Source organism: Oreochromis niloticus, linkage group LG11 (genome assembly GCF_001858045.2).
Source record: "Oreochromis niloticus isolate F11D_XX linkage group LG11, O_niloticus_UMD_NMBU, whole genome shotgun sequence".
Lineage (NCBI taxonomy): Eukaryota > Metazoa > Chordata > Actinopteri > Cichliformes > Cichlidae > Oreochromis > Oreochromis niloticus.
In genome coordinates this window covers 4042656-4059886 of record NC_031976.2, presented here as the reverse complement: position 1 = coordinate 4059886, position 17231 = coordinate 4042656, and the positions used below count along the sequence as shown (strand labels likewise).

At 41.3% G+C, this 17231-nt stretch overlaps 1 protein-coding gene and 1 pseudogene across 1 annotated transcript; both read left to right on the top strand.

The window, feature by feature from the left end:
• The window catches only part of LOC109200110 (piggyBac transposable element-derived protein 4-like), a 188799-nt pseudogene that overhangs the window by 168524 nt on the left and 3044 nt on the right, over window positions 1-17231 (top strand).
• On the top strand, window positions 7847-13252 carry LOC112848232 (piggyBac transposable element-derived protein 4-like). Its single transcript, XM_025911616.1, has 3 exons — window positions 7847-8099; window positions 8221-8841; window positions 13080-13252. Exons 1-3 carry the CDS (start codon window positions 7847-7849, stop codon window positions 13250-13252), a joined length of 1047 nt encoding a protein of 348 aa, XP_025767401.1.

Below are 17231 nucleotides of genomic sequence, written 5' to 3'. Positions count from 1 at the left end.
GTGCTGCTGTTGTTTAGTGCGACATCCGGCGGTTTCCTCTTTGTGGCGCAAAGTGAGCGATAAACAAACGAGAGAAAAGCTGATCAGCTGATCATTGATCAGTTTCATGATTGAAGTAGCAACAGGAGAGAGAGGGGGGAGAATGACAGGAGAAGAAGATGCAGCTGTGCAGCAAAGACACAGAATAACTCCAGCTGTGTGTCTTTTTCCATCCTGGCTGAAGTACGGGACAAACTGTGTTCCTTCTAAGCTCAACACGAAACGCGTAATAATTTCTCTGAATGCCGGACGATTCCGTTTGTATGGGACGGTTGGCAACTCTACTAACTAACCTTATGAATAAAATAAAGTTCACTATCAATAAAATCATAGCACCCGCCCAGCTGTATATAAATTCCGTCATGCTAGCTAGCACGCAGTACGAGTTATTGTAACTGACTGCAAAAAGTCAGCACAACAAAAAAAAACTCCACCTAAACTTGGTTTATATCTGACCCAGATAGACTGCAGGTCATAACTTCTTACCTGAAGTTTAGTTCACCTGACGCTCCGACCGGCGGCTTCCTCGGGTCTCTCTTCCTCCTGTCTCCCCTTCTCTCATCCACCTGCTGTCCTCCACCACTTGTTAATTTTACTGAATCTGTGGAAGCTCCGCCATGGCCAACACCAAACAACTGAGTTATTTTTACACACCGACCAGCGTCTGGCCAATCCACCACCAAAAAAAAAAAATAAAAAAAAAATCATCGGGCCACCGAGCAAATGCCCAATGGCCTGTCCAGCTATGGTCGTGCGTGCCATCAGTTAACCCTTCGCGTGCCAACGGTGGCACGCGTGCCTAGGGTTGCTGACCCCTGGCATAGACCTTTGCAGAGAAAGCTCACAGTGGTGACAATAATAGTGGTTTATGTGCTGCCGCAAGCTGATGCTAAGTTAGCCATGGAGCTTCTCCAGCGCTCCATTAATAAACAGCTAACAACACACCCGAACTCTGCTGTGATCGTAACAGGAGATTTTAACCATCGAAACCTGAAATCTGTCCTGTCTGGATTCTTTAAAAACGTGAGCTTTCCAATGAGGAAAAATAACACACTGGACCAGGTCTATTCCAACATTCCAGATGCTTACAAAGCCACCCCCCTGCCTCACCTCGGACTCTCTGATCATCTCTCTCTGTCCCTGATCTCTGCTTATAGACCTCTAATTCAAAGGCAAAGGCCATCTGTAAAAACAGTACGAGTGTGGACTGTGGAAGTCACCACAGCCCTACAGGACTTCAATACAGTTCAAACCCACAAACTGGTTAAAAAACTAAGCAAATTAGGACTCAGTGGTTCTTTGTGCACCTGGATATTGGACTTCCTGAGCAACAGACCCCAGAATGTCAGGATGGGAGAGCACACCTTGTCCACCCTCAATCTGAATGTAGGCATTCCACAGGGGTGTGTGGAATTCCTCAGTCCCCTCTTATACTCACTTTTTACCCATGACTGTTCTCCAGTTCACACCAGTAACTCCATTATAAAATTTGCTGATGACACCACCATCATAGGACTGATCAAGTACAACAATGGTTCAGCCTACAGAGAGGAGGTTCAGCATCTGAAGCAATGCTGTGACAACAACAACCACCTACAGCTGAACACGGCCAAGACCAAGGAGATAGTAATCGACTTCAGAAGAACAAAGCGATTTGAGCACTCCGCCCCCCTTATTGATGGGGACGAGGTAGAAAAGGGTGGAAAGCTTTAAGTTCCATAACTTAAAGTTCGAGGTCCATATCTCGGCCGACCTTACCTGGTCCTCAAACATTTCCCACCAGGTAGGAAAAGCACAACAAAGGCTATACATTCTCAGGAAGTTGCATCAGGCCCAATCAGGGGTGGAAGTAACGAATTACAAATACTCACGTTACTGTAATTGCCGTAGTTTTCGGATCATAAGCCGCTACTTTTTCCTTGCACTGTGAACACTGACGTGCGGCTAATGCATATTTTTTTTCATGCGGCCAAAAACATTTTGCCTGGTAACAGTAGACCAATCAAATTGATAAGTAGTATATATACGGTATATATTTTTATCGGTTGTTAACAGACGTTGTAATGTTGTTTGTGCACTGTTCTGTAAAAAAACCATACGCAATGTAATTTGTGTGTTACCGATACGTACATATACTTAAAGGTAGCCGTGTTACAGGCGCTGTTCGAGGAAAAAAAGCATTTGCAGTATGTATTTTTGAATGTTACCATGACGTTTATGTTACCATGTTTATGTTACCTTATGGATTAAATTAAAAGTTAAAAATCCTCACGTGTAATATTTCTGTGTAAATATCTCATATTACAAGTGGAACGCATGGGGCTTAAAATCCGGCGCGGCCTGTACAAGTACAAAATTGATTTTCTTTCTACAATTAGAGCATGCGGCTTTTAATCAGGTGCGCTCTGTAGTCCGGGATTTACGGTAAGTAGATTGTTTGGGTACTTGTACTTTTATGAGTAATTTTTCAAGTGTGTAATTTTACTCATACTTGAGTACAATTTACACCATGTAATCTACTTCGCTACTTATAAAATCAAAAGTCGCTAATGAGTACGCCCACAATTTGAATTAATATTCAAACCAATCATCTGCATTTTTGCAGCCAATAAGGCCGTGCAATCGTGACTGCGCCAATTTAAGATGTAAGCAAAGAATAAACTCGGTTGCAGCAGCAGGCACAGGTGTCTAGAGGTACTACACGGTGGAGTATAAACTAATTTATAGATGGAAGATTTGGAGACAAAGAAGCCAAAATGGACACAGAAGACAACACTGTCTTTTCTACATCGTTTTCACGGTTGACAGAGGGCGAATGCCTGTGGCCGTACCTGGAGGAATTTTTTATGTACAGGGGGAGAAAAGGAGACAGCGTCCAGATGCAGTGCAAACTTTGTTTGACCTCTACAGTGATATCAGCTTACAAGACTTCAGCGTCTAATCTAAAAAAACACATTGAGGCAGGAGGTTTTACAACTATACCTGTACGATATTGTTTCTTTATTTTTCATGTGTGTTGAGATTATTAGTTTGGCTAAGATATTGTCATTGCCATTGGTTAGCCTGATATTAAAATAAGACTGAACTAGCTAACATGCGTGCGTGCGTGTGTGCATAATTGAGCTACAATTCGAAGGATTAATCTTCCAGCTCTCAGTTGACATTTAGCAAAGCCCGACTAATGGATCAGTTGATCAGTATCATTGGCCTGATATAGGTCTATCATAGTGACATGGCTCTTAATCAGTAGGGTTATGTTTCATCATTTGATATATTTATTTTAAAGAACATAATATGTGTTGTTTTTATTTGTTAGCTCTGCGGGCAGCATTTTTTGTGTATGTGATCCCTTTTTCTTAATTTAGATTTGCTATATACACATATTTTGCTCTCTTAGTATTTTTAGGACCTGACTGATACAGAAAACTTTAGGCTGATACTGATAAAGGAGTTAAAATATTTAGATACTGACACATTGGTCGATACTCTTTTTACTGATAGTATATATACAGATTACAGAACTTAGAATGTATCCAGAAATACATTTTTTTTGCAATGATCGTTCAAAATTGGTTAACACTTGTGAATAAATACAGCAATATATCTGCAAAGTTTAACCAAATTCAGTACTATTTTATAATATGCTAAACAATAAAAGATTAGCTCAAATTGTTACTCTAGTTCAGGGGTGGGCAACTCCAGGCCTCGAGGGCCAGTGTCCTGCAGGTTTTAGATATCACCCTGTGTCAAAACACTTGAATCAAATGATTAGTTCATTATCAGGCCTCTGGAGAACTTCAAGACATGATGAGGAGGTAATTTAGCAATTTGAATCAGCTGTGTTGGATCAAGGACACATCTAAAACCTGCAGGACACCGGCCCTTGAGGCCTGGAGTTGCCCACCCCTGCTCTAGTTGAATGATTTTTAAAAAATGTGTTTTCCTTTAGTGTTAATCACAGTGATGTTATTAAGTAATTTACGAACCTGATGTATGATAATATTTATCTCTACAGAGGAAACATCCATCGAAGATTGAGCAGTATAATATAACTGTGGCATCAACATCTCGTCAGCGAAAGACCACAGCCACACCAAACAGCTCTCAGCAAATACACAAGCCAAGTTACCAGACCTGATGTTGAGAGCTGCAAACAAACATGTTCCACAAGCAACTGTTGACAAGCTTGTCATCAATTTCATATGTGAGGGTCTACAGCCATTTGCAGAGGTAGAACAGCCATCTTTCAAAGAATTGGTTACCACATTACAACCTCAAGCCAATGTCATCTCCAGACCCACTGTCCGTGCCAGAATCTGTGAAGCTGCTGATCACATGAAGACGACTTTGGTTGCAGCATTGGATAAAGTCAGATTTGTTGCTACCACTACTGATTGTTGGTCAGCTCATCAGAAAAGTTACCTTGGAGTCACATGCCATTGGATAGAGGAAGAGTCCCTGGAAAGAAGATCTGCAGCACAAGCGTGCAAAAGATTGAGAGGGTCTCATACATTTGACATGCTTGCTGGTGCTCTTGATGATATCCATTGCCAATACAAGATTAGAGGCAAAGTTGTAAGAACCACAACTGATAGTGGATCCAACTTTGTCAATGCCTTCCTCATGTTTGGGGCACAAAATGATGCAGATGAAGATGAAGCAGACCCAGATACTCTTGACCTGACTGACCATATTGACTACCATGAGGCAAGTGCGATTCTTGATGAAGACTCTGGTTTGGAGTAGAAACTCCCGCCTCATCACCTTGTCACCTGCTAAACATTGTGGCAACAACCGATGCTGCCCTGGTAGAGAGCATGAATGATACCTACAAGAGGCTCTCCCGTGCAATCTTTGCAAAATGCCAGGCCATTTGGAACAAAACTGGCTGGTCTCATTTGGCAAATGAAGTGGTAGAGGACAAGTGTGAGCTACAGATCATTCATCCCAATGCAACACGGTGGAATTCAACCTACCTTGCCATTGAAAGGATAATATGCGTCACTGATGAGAAGGGGGAAGATGCCATCAGGACCATTTGTGAGGAGTTCAAGGTGAAAATGTGAGTAAAATTGGACACCAATATGGTTGCAAATTTTGTGAATTTTCCTTAATGGATGGTTAAAAACGTGAGCAGACTCTTTATATTTAATCATAAGATCTCTATTATAGTCATGGTGGGTTTTGTTGTTGTGTCTTACAGGTTGAGTCCTGCAGAAGTTGCATTCCTAAGGGAGTACTGTACCACCATGAAGCCACTGGTGAAAGCTTCAAACATCCTTCAGTCTGAGTCCACTTCCTTATGTGATGGCTCCTGCCAGTAATCCAACAACTACTGTCCAAACATAGCAGGCTGGTACATCAAGCAAGACATGCTTGTCACTCATCAGAGCCCTGCAAAATGGCCTTCAAAAGCGTTTTGGACCGATGATGGAGGATCCAGAGTTGGCTGCAGCTGCAGTCCTCTTACCCAAGTTCAAGACTTCCTGGACTGACAGAGCAGATGTAATAGAGGCTGGTAAGGCCAGATTTTTTGCAATGATTCATATGATCCGTTGTAAGTTATTCATGGTCTGTCCTGAATACTAAACAATCCTTTTTGAGAATTTGCTGATTTTAAGTTTGTGTGTTCACGAATAATCACTGAAATTTAAATAACAAAATTGGGTTATCTACTTGCAATTACAGCCTTGACATACATCAAATAACATCTTGAAACGATGGAGGATGAGAGTGAGGATCAGCACAGAGAGTCATCTGATGAAGATGAATTCTTCTCCAGACCAATCTCCAGAAGGCTGCAAAGTGCAGTTGAGCTTGATGGTTATCTTGCTTGTGTCACAGACACCATGGAGCTGCTGCACTCCTCAGCCATCTCTTAAGCTGAACAAAGCTCTGCCTGCTTCTGCTGCGTGTGAACGACTTTTTAACTATGCTGGTCTACTCTTCACAGCCAAACAGATAGCCTCTGTTAATTTAGAAAACCGGCTCTTGCTGAAACTGAACAAAAGGTTCAGAAAGTGAAGTGTGACAGAAATGCTATTATGTCTAACGGTGTGTTCACACCGAACGTGATAGACGCGACCAAAAACGCGCCAGATGCCCCTAACTTGACGCGTGCACATTTGCACCTTTTTGCACCATTTGCACCTCGACGCGTGTCCAAATTGCATATTTTGACGCGCGTGAACCGGAAATGTGGGAGGAAGTTGTGCCAGACGGTATCTTTGCAAGATGGCAACTGTCGAGCTAGCACTTGAAGAGAGAGTCTCCCTTCTATATTTACTGTGGAGAGCAGAGCAGCGGCGTAAAGGACGTCCTCACCATACCTCGGTCCATCAGGTCCTCCAGAAGCGTGACCAGTTTGGTGAGTTTCACCACTTGCTCCCGGAGCTGCGCAAGTGGTACCACCGTCAGTACCACCGTCTTTCCCTCGCCCAGTTTGAGGAGCTGCTGTCCCGCGTCGGTCCAAGCATCGCCCGTCTAGACACCAACTACAGGCGCTCAATCCCACCTGCAGAGCGCCTGTCCATCTGTCTGCGGTTAGTAAAATTGTTTAATACGGTAGTCCTTTATTGATACCTGTGCTAATATATGCTAAACTAACCGTTTGTACACTGCTAACATGGATGTGGTATGCTATCAGTGAATGCCGTTGGTGTTTACTGATAGCAAACTGTGGTATGGAGACGACTGTTTATAATATTTCTAGTGATACTCAAAAGGTCTCACCAAGTCCTGATTTCATTCGATTTATGCTATGTTATCAGGGTTTGCAATGATAGCATGGCTGTGGTGTCATATCAATGTATGCTCTCAGTGTTTGCTGATATCAAACTGTGGTATGAGGACCACTGTTGGTAATCTTTGTAGTGATACTCACTCCTTTTTTTTTGTTTTTAGACCTGGTTTAATTCTGGTGTAGAACCAGGTGAATATTTGTATATAATCCCTGCAGCTGTCAGACTCTATAACAGGGGTCACCAGCCTTTCTTAAAACTGAGAGCTAGATAAAATTGTGAACAGTTCATCTTTAGTTATATTATAAAAACAATTCTATCTTGATATGCTGTCTTATCACAGGTTAATTTTTCAAAACAGGCTTGGGTCGTGTAGCAGCCAACAACTCCTCCAGAGAGGCTGTCCTGGTGAGGGAGATGGCCCACTTCTCGGCGGAGGGAGCAGCGTCTTGGCAGCCAAAAGAATAGCCTGTTTGAAGACCCAGTGACTTCCCCACAACGGCTCTGACACACCCACAAACCTGCCTTTTTAAAATTTTCTTAATAAATGGCAGGGGCGATTCTAGGATCAGAGCTTTGGGGGTGCTGAGCACCCAGAGAGCTGCACAGCCAGGCAAAATAAACTTTACACGTCACGATGAGACTTCTTCTTTAATAACTGTACAGTACTCTCTGTATATAGTAACCATTGTCCTTAACCTTCTTGGGTCAATTTGACCCATTCCAGTTTTTGTGTTGACCAAAGTACTGGTCATCCTTTCTTTTTCTTCATGAAACCTTATGACTTTTCCTTATCTGGGGTCATGAACTGGTGTGTAAAATATGTACACTTTGATGTGTCCTGGAATGTCTCTGCAGTGTTTGTATACAAAGATGATGTTGTGGGTCATTTTGACCCGCACACTTTTATGTAAGTAAAAAGTTGTTCAGATCCAAAATAAACATTTCCCTTTGATGTACTTTGTTTTGACTGCTTCTGAATATACATTCAGACCCAGGTGTGTATGCAAGAAACTTTCTCTCCCCTATTCTTGTCACTGTTCTCATGTCATTTCAACACACCAAAAATGAGCTCCAGGAGGTTGACGACTGAAGAAGCTTTATCACTGCTTTTCAACTGGGATAGTGATGAAGAAGAAGATGTTTCAGAGACTGAGGATCTTTCAGAGGCCGAGGACAATGTTATTGATGATCCAGACTGCCAATTTTCAGACGAGGAGGAGGATTCTGAGGAGGAGTGTGCCGCCATCTCTACATCAAATGAAAACCAAGGAATGCAGCAATCATCATCCACTGAGGAGACATGGACATCTAAAGATGGTAATATAAAATGGTCATTATCACCACACCGAAGTCAAGGCAGGCTGTCATCTTCTAATGTCATCAAAATGACTCCTGGTCCTACAAGATTTGCCATCACTCTTCATATCTCCTCCAATAGAAAGGATCATACTGGACATGACTAACCTGGAAGGGAGGCGTGTATTTCAAGAGAAGTGGAAGCCACTGGATCAGACTGACTTGCATGCTTATATTGGAATTCTGATATTAGCTGGAGTATACAGGTCCAAGGGAGAAGCAACTGCAAGTCTATGGAATGAAGAGAATGGAAGGCCAATCTTTCGAGCAACAATGTCTTTGGAGACATTTCTCAAGATATCTCATGTGATCAGATCTGACAACCGTGAAACCAGAGCTGGTCGACGTGAAAGAGACAAACTTGCTGCAATCAGAGATGTATGGGATAAATGGGTGGAAATTCTACCTTTGTTGTACAACCCTGGTCCCCACGTTACTGTTGATGAGCGCCTTGTCCCATTCAGGGGTCGCTGTCCTTTCCGACAGTATATGCCCAACAAGCCGGCCAAGTATGGCATCAAAATATGGGCAGCCTGTGATGCAAAATCTAGCTATGCATGGAATATGCAAGTATACACTGGAAAGCTACCTGGAGGAGCATCTGAGAAGAATCAGGGGATGCGTGTGGTGCTGCAGATGAGTGAAGGGCTGCAAGGGCATAACATCACCTGTGACAATTTCTTTACATCCTACTCAACTTCCAGTTTGGATTCGGGAGACAGACACTATCTCTACTTTCAAGATTAGGCTTAAAACTTTCCTTTTTGCTAAAGCATATAGTTAGGGCTGGACCAGGTGACCCTGAATCCTCCCTTAGTTATGCTGCAATAGACGTAGGCTGCCGGGGATTCCCATGATGCATTGAGTTTTTCCCTTCCAGTCACCTTTCTCACTCACTATGTGCTAATAGACCTCTCTGCATCGAATCATATCTGTTATTAATCTCTGTCTCTCTTCCACAGCATGTCTTTCATCCTGTTTTCCTTCTTTCACCCCAACCGGTCGCAGCAGATGGCCGCCCCTCCCTGAGCCTGGTTCTGCCGGAGGTTTCTTCCTCTTAAAAGGGAGTTTTTCCTTCCCACTGTCGCCAAAGTGCTTGCTCATAGGGGGTCATATGATTGTTGGGTTTTTCTCTGTATTTATTATTGTGCTATCTACTGTACAATATAAAGCGCCTTGAGGCGACTTTTGTTGTGATTTGGCGCTATATAAATAAAATTGAATTGAATTGAATTGAATTACTGGCTTGGAGAGGAACTTCAGAAGAGAAAGCTGACTATGTTGGGAACAATCAGAAAAGCTACAGTCAGCGGGATGTCTGGCTGATCTATTGAGGGAAGTGACGTAGAGCGTAGAAGGCCGCACATGCTTACAAAACACAGATATGTTATTCATCATTATCCTTTAGTCATTTATATTCTTTTATTAAGCTTTGAGTAGTGGCATTTGATTAGAACATTTATTCAACAGATTACATGTATGGTTTCGGTTAGGTTATTGCACACATGCTGAGTTGGCCTCTGTCCTTATAGACAGAGTGAATGCTGAGGTCGAGTCACACACGCACACATACAAGCAGCAGTTAAACTCATGTAGAGGGGAGAGTTCAAACATTTAAATAATAGTTTGCAAGGCCTTGTAGCTGTTTGATTATGCTTGCAGGAGAGACTGTTTGTTCCAGGGGATAAGCAGAGTTAGAAGATTACTGGGAAGGATCTGGCCTCGGGAAGAAGAAGATGTTCTTTTAATGTGTTAAAAGTTGTCAACATTGATTGTATTGTACCTACTTTACGCATGAGGGGGCGTTCTAATACCCTGATGTTCATAAAAACTATTGTTGTGTGGTTTTCGGAGAGAGATCTGGTGCTGTCTGCGTACAGTGTCCCATCTCCCACACGTGTGCATTAAAATCATCGTTTGACTTGACCCGGCCGGACCAGTGTTGTTATTTTGGTTTTCCTCCTGTATCCATCCCCAATATTTTGAACTCGTGACAGTTTGGGGGCTCGTCCTGTGGTATTGGGGTGGAAATTGAATCTGGAGGTTTGGACGGTCCGAGGGGGTCGAACGGACAGGCGCGAGCCAGTGGTCTGAAGTGAGTGGGCAAGCCGGCACATCTAAAAAGTGAGGCACTACCTGTTGAATTATTCCAAAGTGTGCCAAATTGGACATTGACAAAATTAAAAGTCTGCTCACTGAAAGTACTGGTGAATGTCTGTTTTGATTTTGGTGAAAATCTCATGAGAAGTTGAAGTTGAAATAAGAATAATGGAAGTTTTTAAGTGGGTTCAAGTCCCAAGTATTGAGTAAAGTGAAGAATAATGATAAGTTTTAAGTGGGTTAGAGTCCCAAGTATTGAGTAAAGTGAATAAGGAAAAGGAAAACAGTGAAAGTGAGTTCGAGTCTCACGCAGAAGATAGGTAATTGGTGAAAGTTGACAGTTAAGTCTCAATTGGATATAAAGCCGGGCTTGAACATCAATAGAATTGTTTGTGTGATTTTATGGGGTGTTTTCAAATTAATTAAATTATTTTAGAACAGGACTCGGGGAGTCCTTAGAAGCGCGGAGCTCGGGGGTGACTCTCCCTCCTGGCCGTAGGACGCTCGGCCTTGACCTATCGGTGAATAGGGTTAGTTCGGTTTGGCGTAACCGTGGGGTATGGGGCATCGCAGAATACGCTAAGTGACTGGGTCACTTTTTACTGTCCGGGACAGTACATCGCGCTTGTTTGGCTATAGAAACCCGGTTTCGGGCGTGAAGCTTTAACTTAAAACTTCGAGAAAGCCTTGGCTGTGAAATGCCAAAAATAGAGCTTCAGGCAAAGTTTGGGTTGGTTAACGCTTTTAAATTCGGTTAGGGCACTAGAAATCGGGCCACCGTCAGGGACGGATACTGGATTAAATTGGTCGCAAAAAACTCGGGGAGTTTATCGGTTGGATCGTTAATTTAAATTTGTCGAAATTGTGTAGGCATGAAAAGGCCTGATAATCTCTGCAGTTGTAAATAAAAGACGTCTTTGTAATATAAAATAAGAGAGTTTGGTGTGAAAGGAGGCTCTGTGTGACAACAGCGCGCTGCAGCGCTGCGAGCTATTTTTAGACTGTGTGTGAACATGCAAATGAGGTGGCTACTGTGAAGCGCACAGAGGGCTTGTACTTCCTGTTTAGCGTATTACTGAGTTTTATAATCATGATTTGCAAATATTGTTAAAAGCCTGTAAATAAGATGCTGATTTTGCTCACCATATTAGTAAAAATGAGTTTTGATTTATTGTTGTGAATATATGATTAATGGCTGTGGTTGGCATATTTCTCTTGTGATGCAAAGTTGGATGTTTTAGAGTTTGAAAATGCTTTTTTATTTTTGTTTATTTTTATTTTTTTGAAATTGATAAAATCATAAAATGATTTGGTTCATTTTTGTGGTGTGAAGCATGATTTTATAAGATCTTTAAGTGGTTCTTCTTTCAGTTCAATAATATAAGCATTTACATTCAATTTACTTTACTCTTTGGTTCTATCATTAGTTAGGGGGTGATTAGGCACGAATTTTACCACCATATGTGGTGTAGCAACTTCATTTTATGTAGATAAAAGGCATGCTTATTTCAGGGCCGTGCCAAATTGAAATTTCACCTATAGGGGATCTTCTTTACATGAATTGCATTTGTCACAGTGAGTACGAATTAATGATTAAATACAGTGAATTTTCTTGAGGATGTGTGTGTTTCTAGGGATAATGACTACTGGTTTTATACATTTATATTGAGGAGCGGATGATTGTGGCTGAGTGTGTGCATAGATAATGTGAAGACTGCTTTGCAGCCGCTGGGTGGGAGTAGTTGTGTGTGTATGACCGGAACTCTGCATGCCCATAAAAGGCAACTGCCTGACTGTGTGAAGTGTGAACCCAGCGAGAGAGAGAGTGAAATCTAGGCAGATGGAGCGAATGGACGTCTTAAGAAAAGAAATACTAATTGTATGTTTTAGTGTGTTAATACAGGTGGCTACGGACCTGGACCAACCGCCCACCACAAGCACAGCACCCAGAACAAAATTATAGTAATGGGAACCACACACAGCAAGAATCAGCAGCTGTGGAACTGACAGCAGTAAGGAGAGAATTAGAGGAGAAATTAAGAGAAGCTGTAACACATAAAATTGGGGCCAACGGACTTGTGGAGGTTGGGAAGGCGTCCGGAGCATCACAACAAAAGGTGAAACAAAAACACACACAAGCAGAGAAATGTGAGAGAAAGGCTCCTTTTAAGGTAATGCCTTGTTTGAGAAAAAAGTAAAAAATAAACCGCCTAGAAATGTACACACACGCAATGAAGAAAACAGCTTACACTCATGAACATGTGAAGATTTTCCAGCAAGGTTAAAGCAGCGAAACTTAACATACACCTGTTGTTGAATGATGAAGTTTATCCATTACTAACAAATAAACTTTCTGGGTTGCAGGACAACAACTTAACTTCCAAAAGAAAGAGACTGGTATGACCAACCAGCGATGAAACAACAAATTTAGTGGTTAAGAGTCAAATTGTGAGATGTTTTCTGCTGATTGAATAATAGAAGTGATTACTGAAGGAAGGAAATTGCTTTTTGGGCTTTTAAACATGATCTTAAGAATTTTAACATGTACCTGTGTTGTCCTGTCAACTTGGTAGGTTATGAGTTGATTATATGGTAAGAAAAACAAAAAAAGGGGGAGAGAAGACTGACACAGGGCTTGGCCCGGTGTTTCTCCCCTCTCTGAATCACACAGCCAAAACAACATCATTTTCCTGTTCGTCTGTTTTTGTTTTGTTTTTGTTTTTTCTCTTTATGTTTAATTACAGGCTGCTTTGCCAGCCCGGAAAGCAAAGCAAGGAAAACATCAATAAGCTTCAATATGATGTGTACGGAAAAGACTCTGAGGTTTCTGCCATCAGTAAGAGCTCAAGGCATCAGAGCAGAAACTGAGCATGGCTCAGGAGGAGCTGGACAAGGAGAAGATGAAGGTTTCACCTGCGATGAACATGGACACTGGAGAAAAGGACTGCCTGATTTGGGGCCAGTACCAGGACAGACTGAACATTGAACAGCAGCAAGGGTGGCAAACAGATTGAAATGGAGGAGGGCAGGACCCCAGGGGACGCTTCAGGCTGTGGTTTACCCAGAACACCAGAACAAGAAAGTGATGAACACAAACACACACAAACACACACATCTACATACACTGACTCAGAATGAAGAGAAATACACACATGAACACATGTGCACTCGTTGATTGAGTGAGAAATGACACACACACACACCTAAATCGAAATGCTGATTAACTGAGAAGTGATCCACACACATACACATGCACACGCTTGTGCAATGAAGAGTGATGCATACACACACGCTGATGCAATGAAGAATGCTTTGCTAACAAATGCTTATGCTGATATGCAAAATATGCAAAATGCACATAAACATCCAAATACATAATTTTTATAAGAAGCCATTGATTACTTAAAATGTGTTTTATTATTGGTTAAATGTGTTTTTTTGTCACCCAGAGGTCATTTATGTAGATTTAAGGGACAAGGTCTAAAACAGTTTGGTTATGAAAACAATGTCTGTGTGTGATGTCTGTTTATGGCTCAAGGCCTTGAATGAATTGTTTACTGTGCTTGACACAGCCTGATGAGGAGCAGTGGTACAGAATGAAAAGGATGAATTAACGGTGTGAATTTATTTCGGAGCGCCACATATTCTGTGATTGAGATTTGATTGAAGGACGAACAAAAGTTGCTACAGCACCTGAGGTTCTCATTCCCACACCATGTTGTTCCGGGAGGAAGAAAAACTTTTTGGTTGATTTTTGGGTTTTGCTTAGCATTAGGTTGATTTTATCAGTGATGTTTGGGTTGTTTTCTTTCTCTAAGAGAGAGGGATGGTTTTATGCTTGAACATGTCTGCAATGGGCTCTAGTATGTGTTGTTTTATTAGTATTTTGTTGGTTACGTTTGTTTTTGCTTTTGTTACAGTGCACTGAGATAAGAAAATCGGAGAGGTGTGATCCACCGGTGGTGATATTTTGATATTTTGTGAGTTCATGATTTAACAATCAGCTCTTTAAACCAGGCCTAACAGATTGAAATTTAAAGCGCTATGAAATATTCTTACTGTAAACAGTTGCAAAGTGTGCTTCTCCATGATTATAATGGGCTCTGGAGAAATTCACTTATATGGGACACTGATTACATCATATAGTCCTGAGTCTAAAAGGATTGCAGCGAGTCAATCCAGTCCAAAAACAAGGAATTGTTTCCTTTAAATGGCCTGTAAATGGCCTGTATTTGTATAGCGCTTTACTAGTCCCTAAGGACCCCAAAGCGCTTTACACATCCAGTCATCCACCCATTCACACACACATTCACACACTGATGAAATCATCAGTGATGACGTCATCTTGCTGGTGATGGATACTCGAATAGGTTGCGCGTGAGACTCCATTATCAGCAACATCTGGTATGAATGTGTGTGAAGGTATGCATGTAACTGGACTGTGATGGACTGATGACTAAAAGTTTTGACTGACTCGATACTGAGACAAAACGACACAGACTTTAGGATTAGTAAATGTGGAGCAACAATTCACCCAGCCTGCAACAGATGGGTGGATACTTTGTTTTGTTTTGTTTTTGCAGGAGCAGGAGGATAAGAGAGAGCAGAGGGGGAGAATGTAGCTTCACATGAGAGTGTGGAGCTGCAGACTTAACCCTTTGGTGGCTAATTTTGAGTTACGGATGTTTGCAGTAAGAAAACTGTGTTTTATTAGCTGTGTTTCGATTAAAGGCATTACATTATATCCACCTTAAAAATGTTGGGGAATGTCAAAGGCTACAGTGAAGGAAAGGTTTGATTTTACTAATGACTGAACATGTTATTATTAACCATAGCAGGCCACTGTAAAAAGTCAATTAACTTTTATAGAGAAAAAGCCAAAGCTATAATTATATGTATGAATAACAGGGAAATGGAAAACTTCACATTCAGAATAGAGATATGTAATAACAAACACTGGTCCATGTGATTTGGGTTCACCCATGAAATAGTCAGAATTTTAAAAAGTAGAATATAATCGACGGTGGCATGTGATAGGATGTGGTGCTGCATAAGAACAAGAGCAAGCTAGAGAAAGAGAAAACTATTGTGTTTAGTTTTGATAAATTTGAATTAAAATGTACCATTACACTCAGAGGATCAATATGAAATCAAAATATATGCAAATTCTGTATGAAGTACATGACTGGTGACAGTTCTGTCCTGAGCTTTTGTTTCCTATAGCGCCCACTTGACCACACCAACAGCTTTTCGCCACCAAAGGAGGGAAATTGCGAATATTTGAGGGAGAAATATTATAAAGGTGAGAAAGGTAAGCCCCGATGGGGGTGATAAAACCATAGATTTGAATTGAATTCTTATAATTTGACACCAAACATAAAATTTCTCAAAAACTGTGTTGTTGTTGTAAATTTAGTTTGTGTTGCATCTGATATGTGCTAACATAGAAGTCATTATACATGGGGTCCACTCGTTAAAGGGGGACAGAGGGCCTTAGGACTAGGAAGAAGTAAGAAATTGTAAGGAATTGTAAGATTATTATATCGTTTTATGTCACGTTATACCCCTAATTAGAGATTGTGAAACTATTATGTAGTTTTAGTTTGCATTATTCTTATGAATTAGAAGAAGGTGATAACTATTACATTTGTTAAACTGATTTGTATCACATTGGACTGCTGATTTATTGTGAATGAATGATATTGTTTTATGATGCATTATACGGCTGAGTTATAAGAAATACTGTTTTCAGAGAGTTATGACCTTATTTGTTTGATTAGAAGAGAGCAGAATATACCGGAGAGGTTTTCTGCCTCATCTCAGCAGGAGGAGATAAGACGGGAGCCGAGGCCGCTACTTAGGCGCCGTGTGAGAGAAAGAATGTGCATGTCTCAAGATTCTTCAAATCTTGACAACAAGCATAAAATTCTCCAAAATTTAGAGACAGAGTGGAATTCTAGATAAACATGTTTTAGCGAACCACAGAAGGATGGCGTTGGACATCCTCAGGGTGGAGAAGGGTTGGTGTGACCAAGGTATGGTTTGGCTTGTTGTGTGTATATTTCAAAATGATACAGCTCTGGATGGACCAGTTACCAGGCCATGGGAGGATGACAGACTTTATTAAATGAGGAGAAGAATTTTTCTGGGATTGAGAACCCTCTGGGTAAGTGGTTGACTTAAACATGCATAAATCAAAAGCTATCATTTCAGTATTGAATGTTAATTGATTGATAATTGGCCACGCTAACAGCTGTACTGACTTGTTATAAACACAGTCTACTTCATGTTCAAGAATTGTAATTAACAGATTGAAAATAGTGACACTAAGAGAAGAATATGCAGTGCCACACTATCAGATGCCCGTGACGGTTGGGCTCAGTGATGAATCAGGTGAGCTGGATTCATGGCTGAATCAAGACATGGATTCCCCTGCTGTGGTCAGTGAGGGAAAACCAGGGGGAAAATAAAATTTAAAAAAGATGTTTTTATATGTGAAGTTCATGTTAATACAGGTTTTGTTTCTAGGTAATTCTGCGGACACAAGCTCTGGGCGGAGCCCGGAGTTTAACAGATTTGACGTAATAACTAAATTGATTTCATTCCCTAGCACAGGATGACAAGGCTGGAGCAACGATACTGGAGAGGAGAATTTCTGATGCTTTCTGAGATATGATGTCACTAACCTTTTCTTTTAATTTTCCAGCTCGGATGAATTGACACAAGGGAGTGTGTCAAAAGGGGGGGAAGTTGAGTTTTAACATCAAGCAATGTTTTGATGAACATTTCTATGTCTTTACTTGTGTGTTTAATAATGCAGGTATGGTTAATTTGTTTTTGCTGTCTTTGATTAGAATGAGTGGTTGATAATTTTCATACACACATTGCAAATGTGCTCATAATGAGTTGGCACTCGGTGTCTTTTGAAGGTCATAAGCTTCATTCGGCGTGATGTCCGAATTGATAAAGTGTAGAAAATGCCTTGAGTGCAGA

Coding starts and splice junctions, on each gene's coding strand:
- LOC112848232 (XM_025911616.1), top strand. CDS start 7,847: ATGAGCTCCAGGAGGTTGACGACTGAAGAAGCTTTATCACTGCTTTTC. Junction 8,100..8,220: donor GACATGGACATCTAAAGATG/GTAATATAAAAT, acceptor CTCCTCCAATAG/AAAGGATCATACTGGACATG. Junction 8,842..13,079: donor TACATCCTACTCAACTTCCA/GTTTGGATTCGG, acceptor GCCATCAGTAAG/AGCTCAAGGCATCAGAGCAG.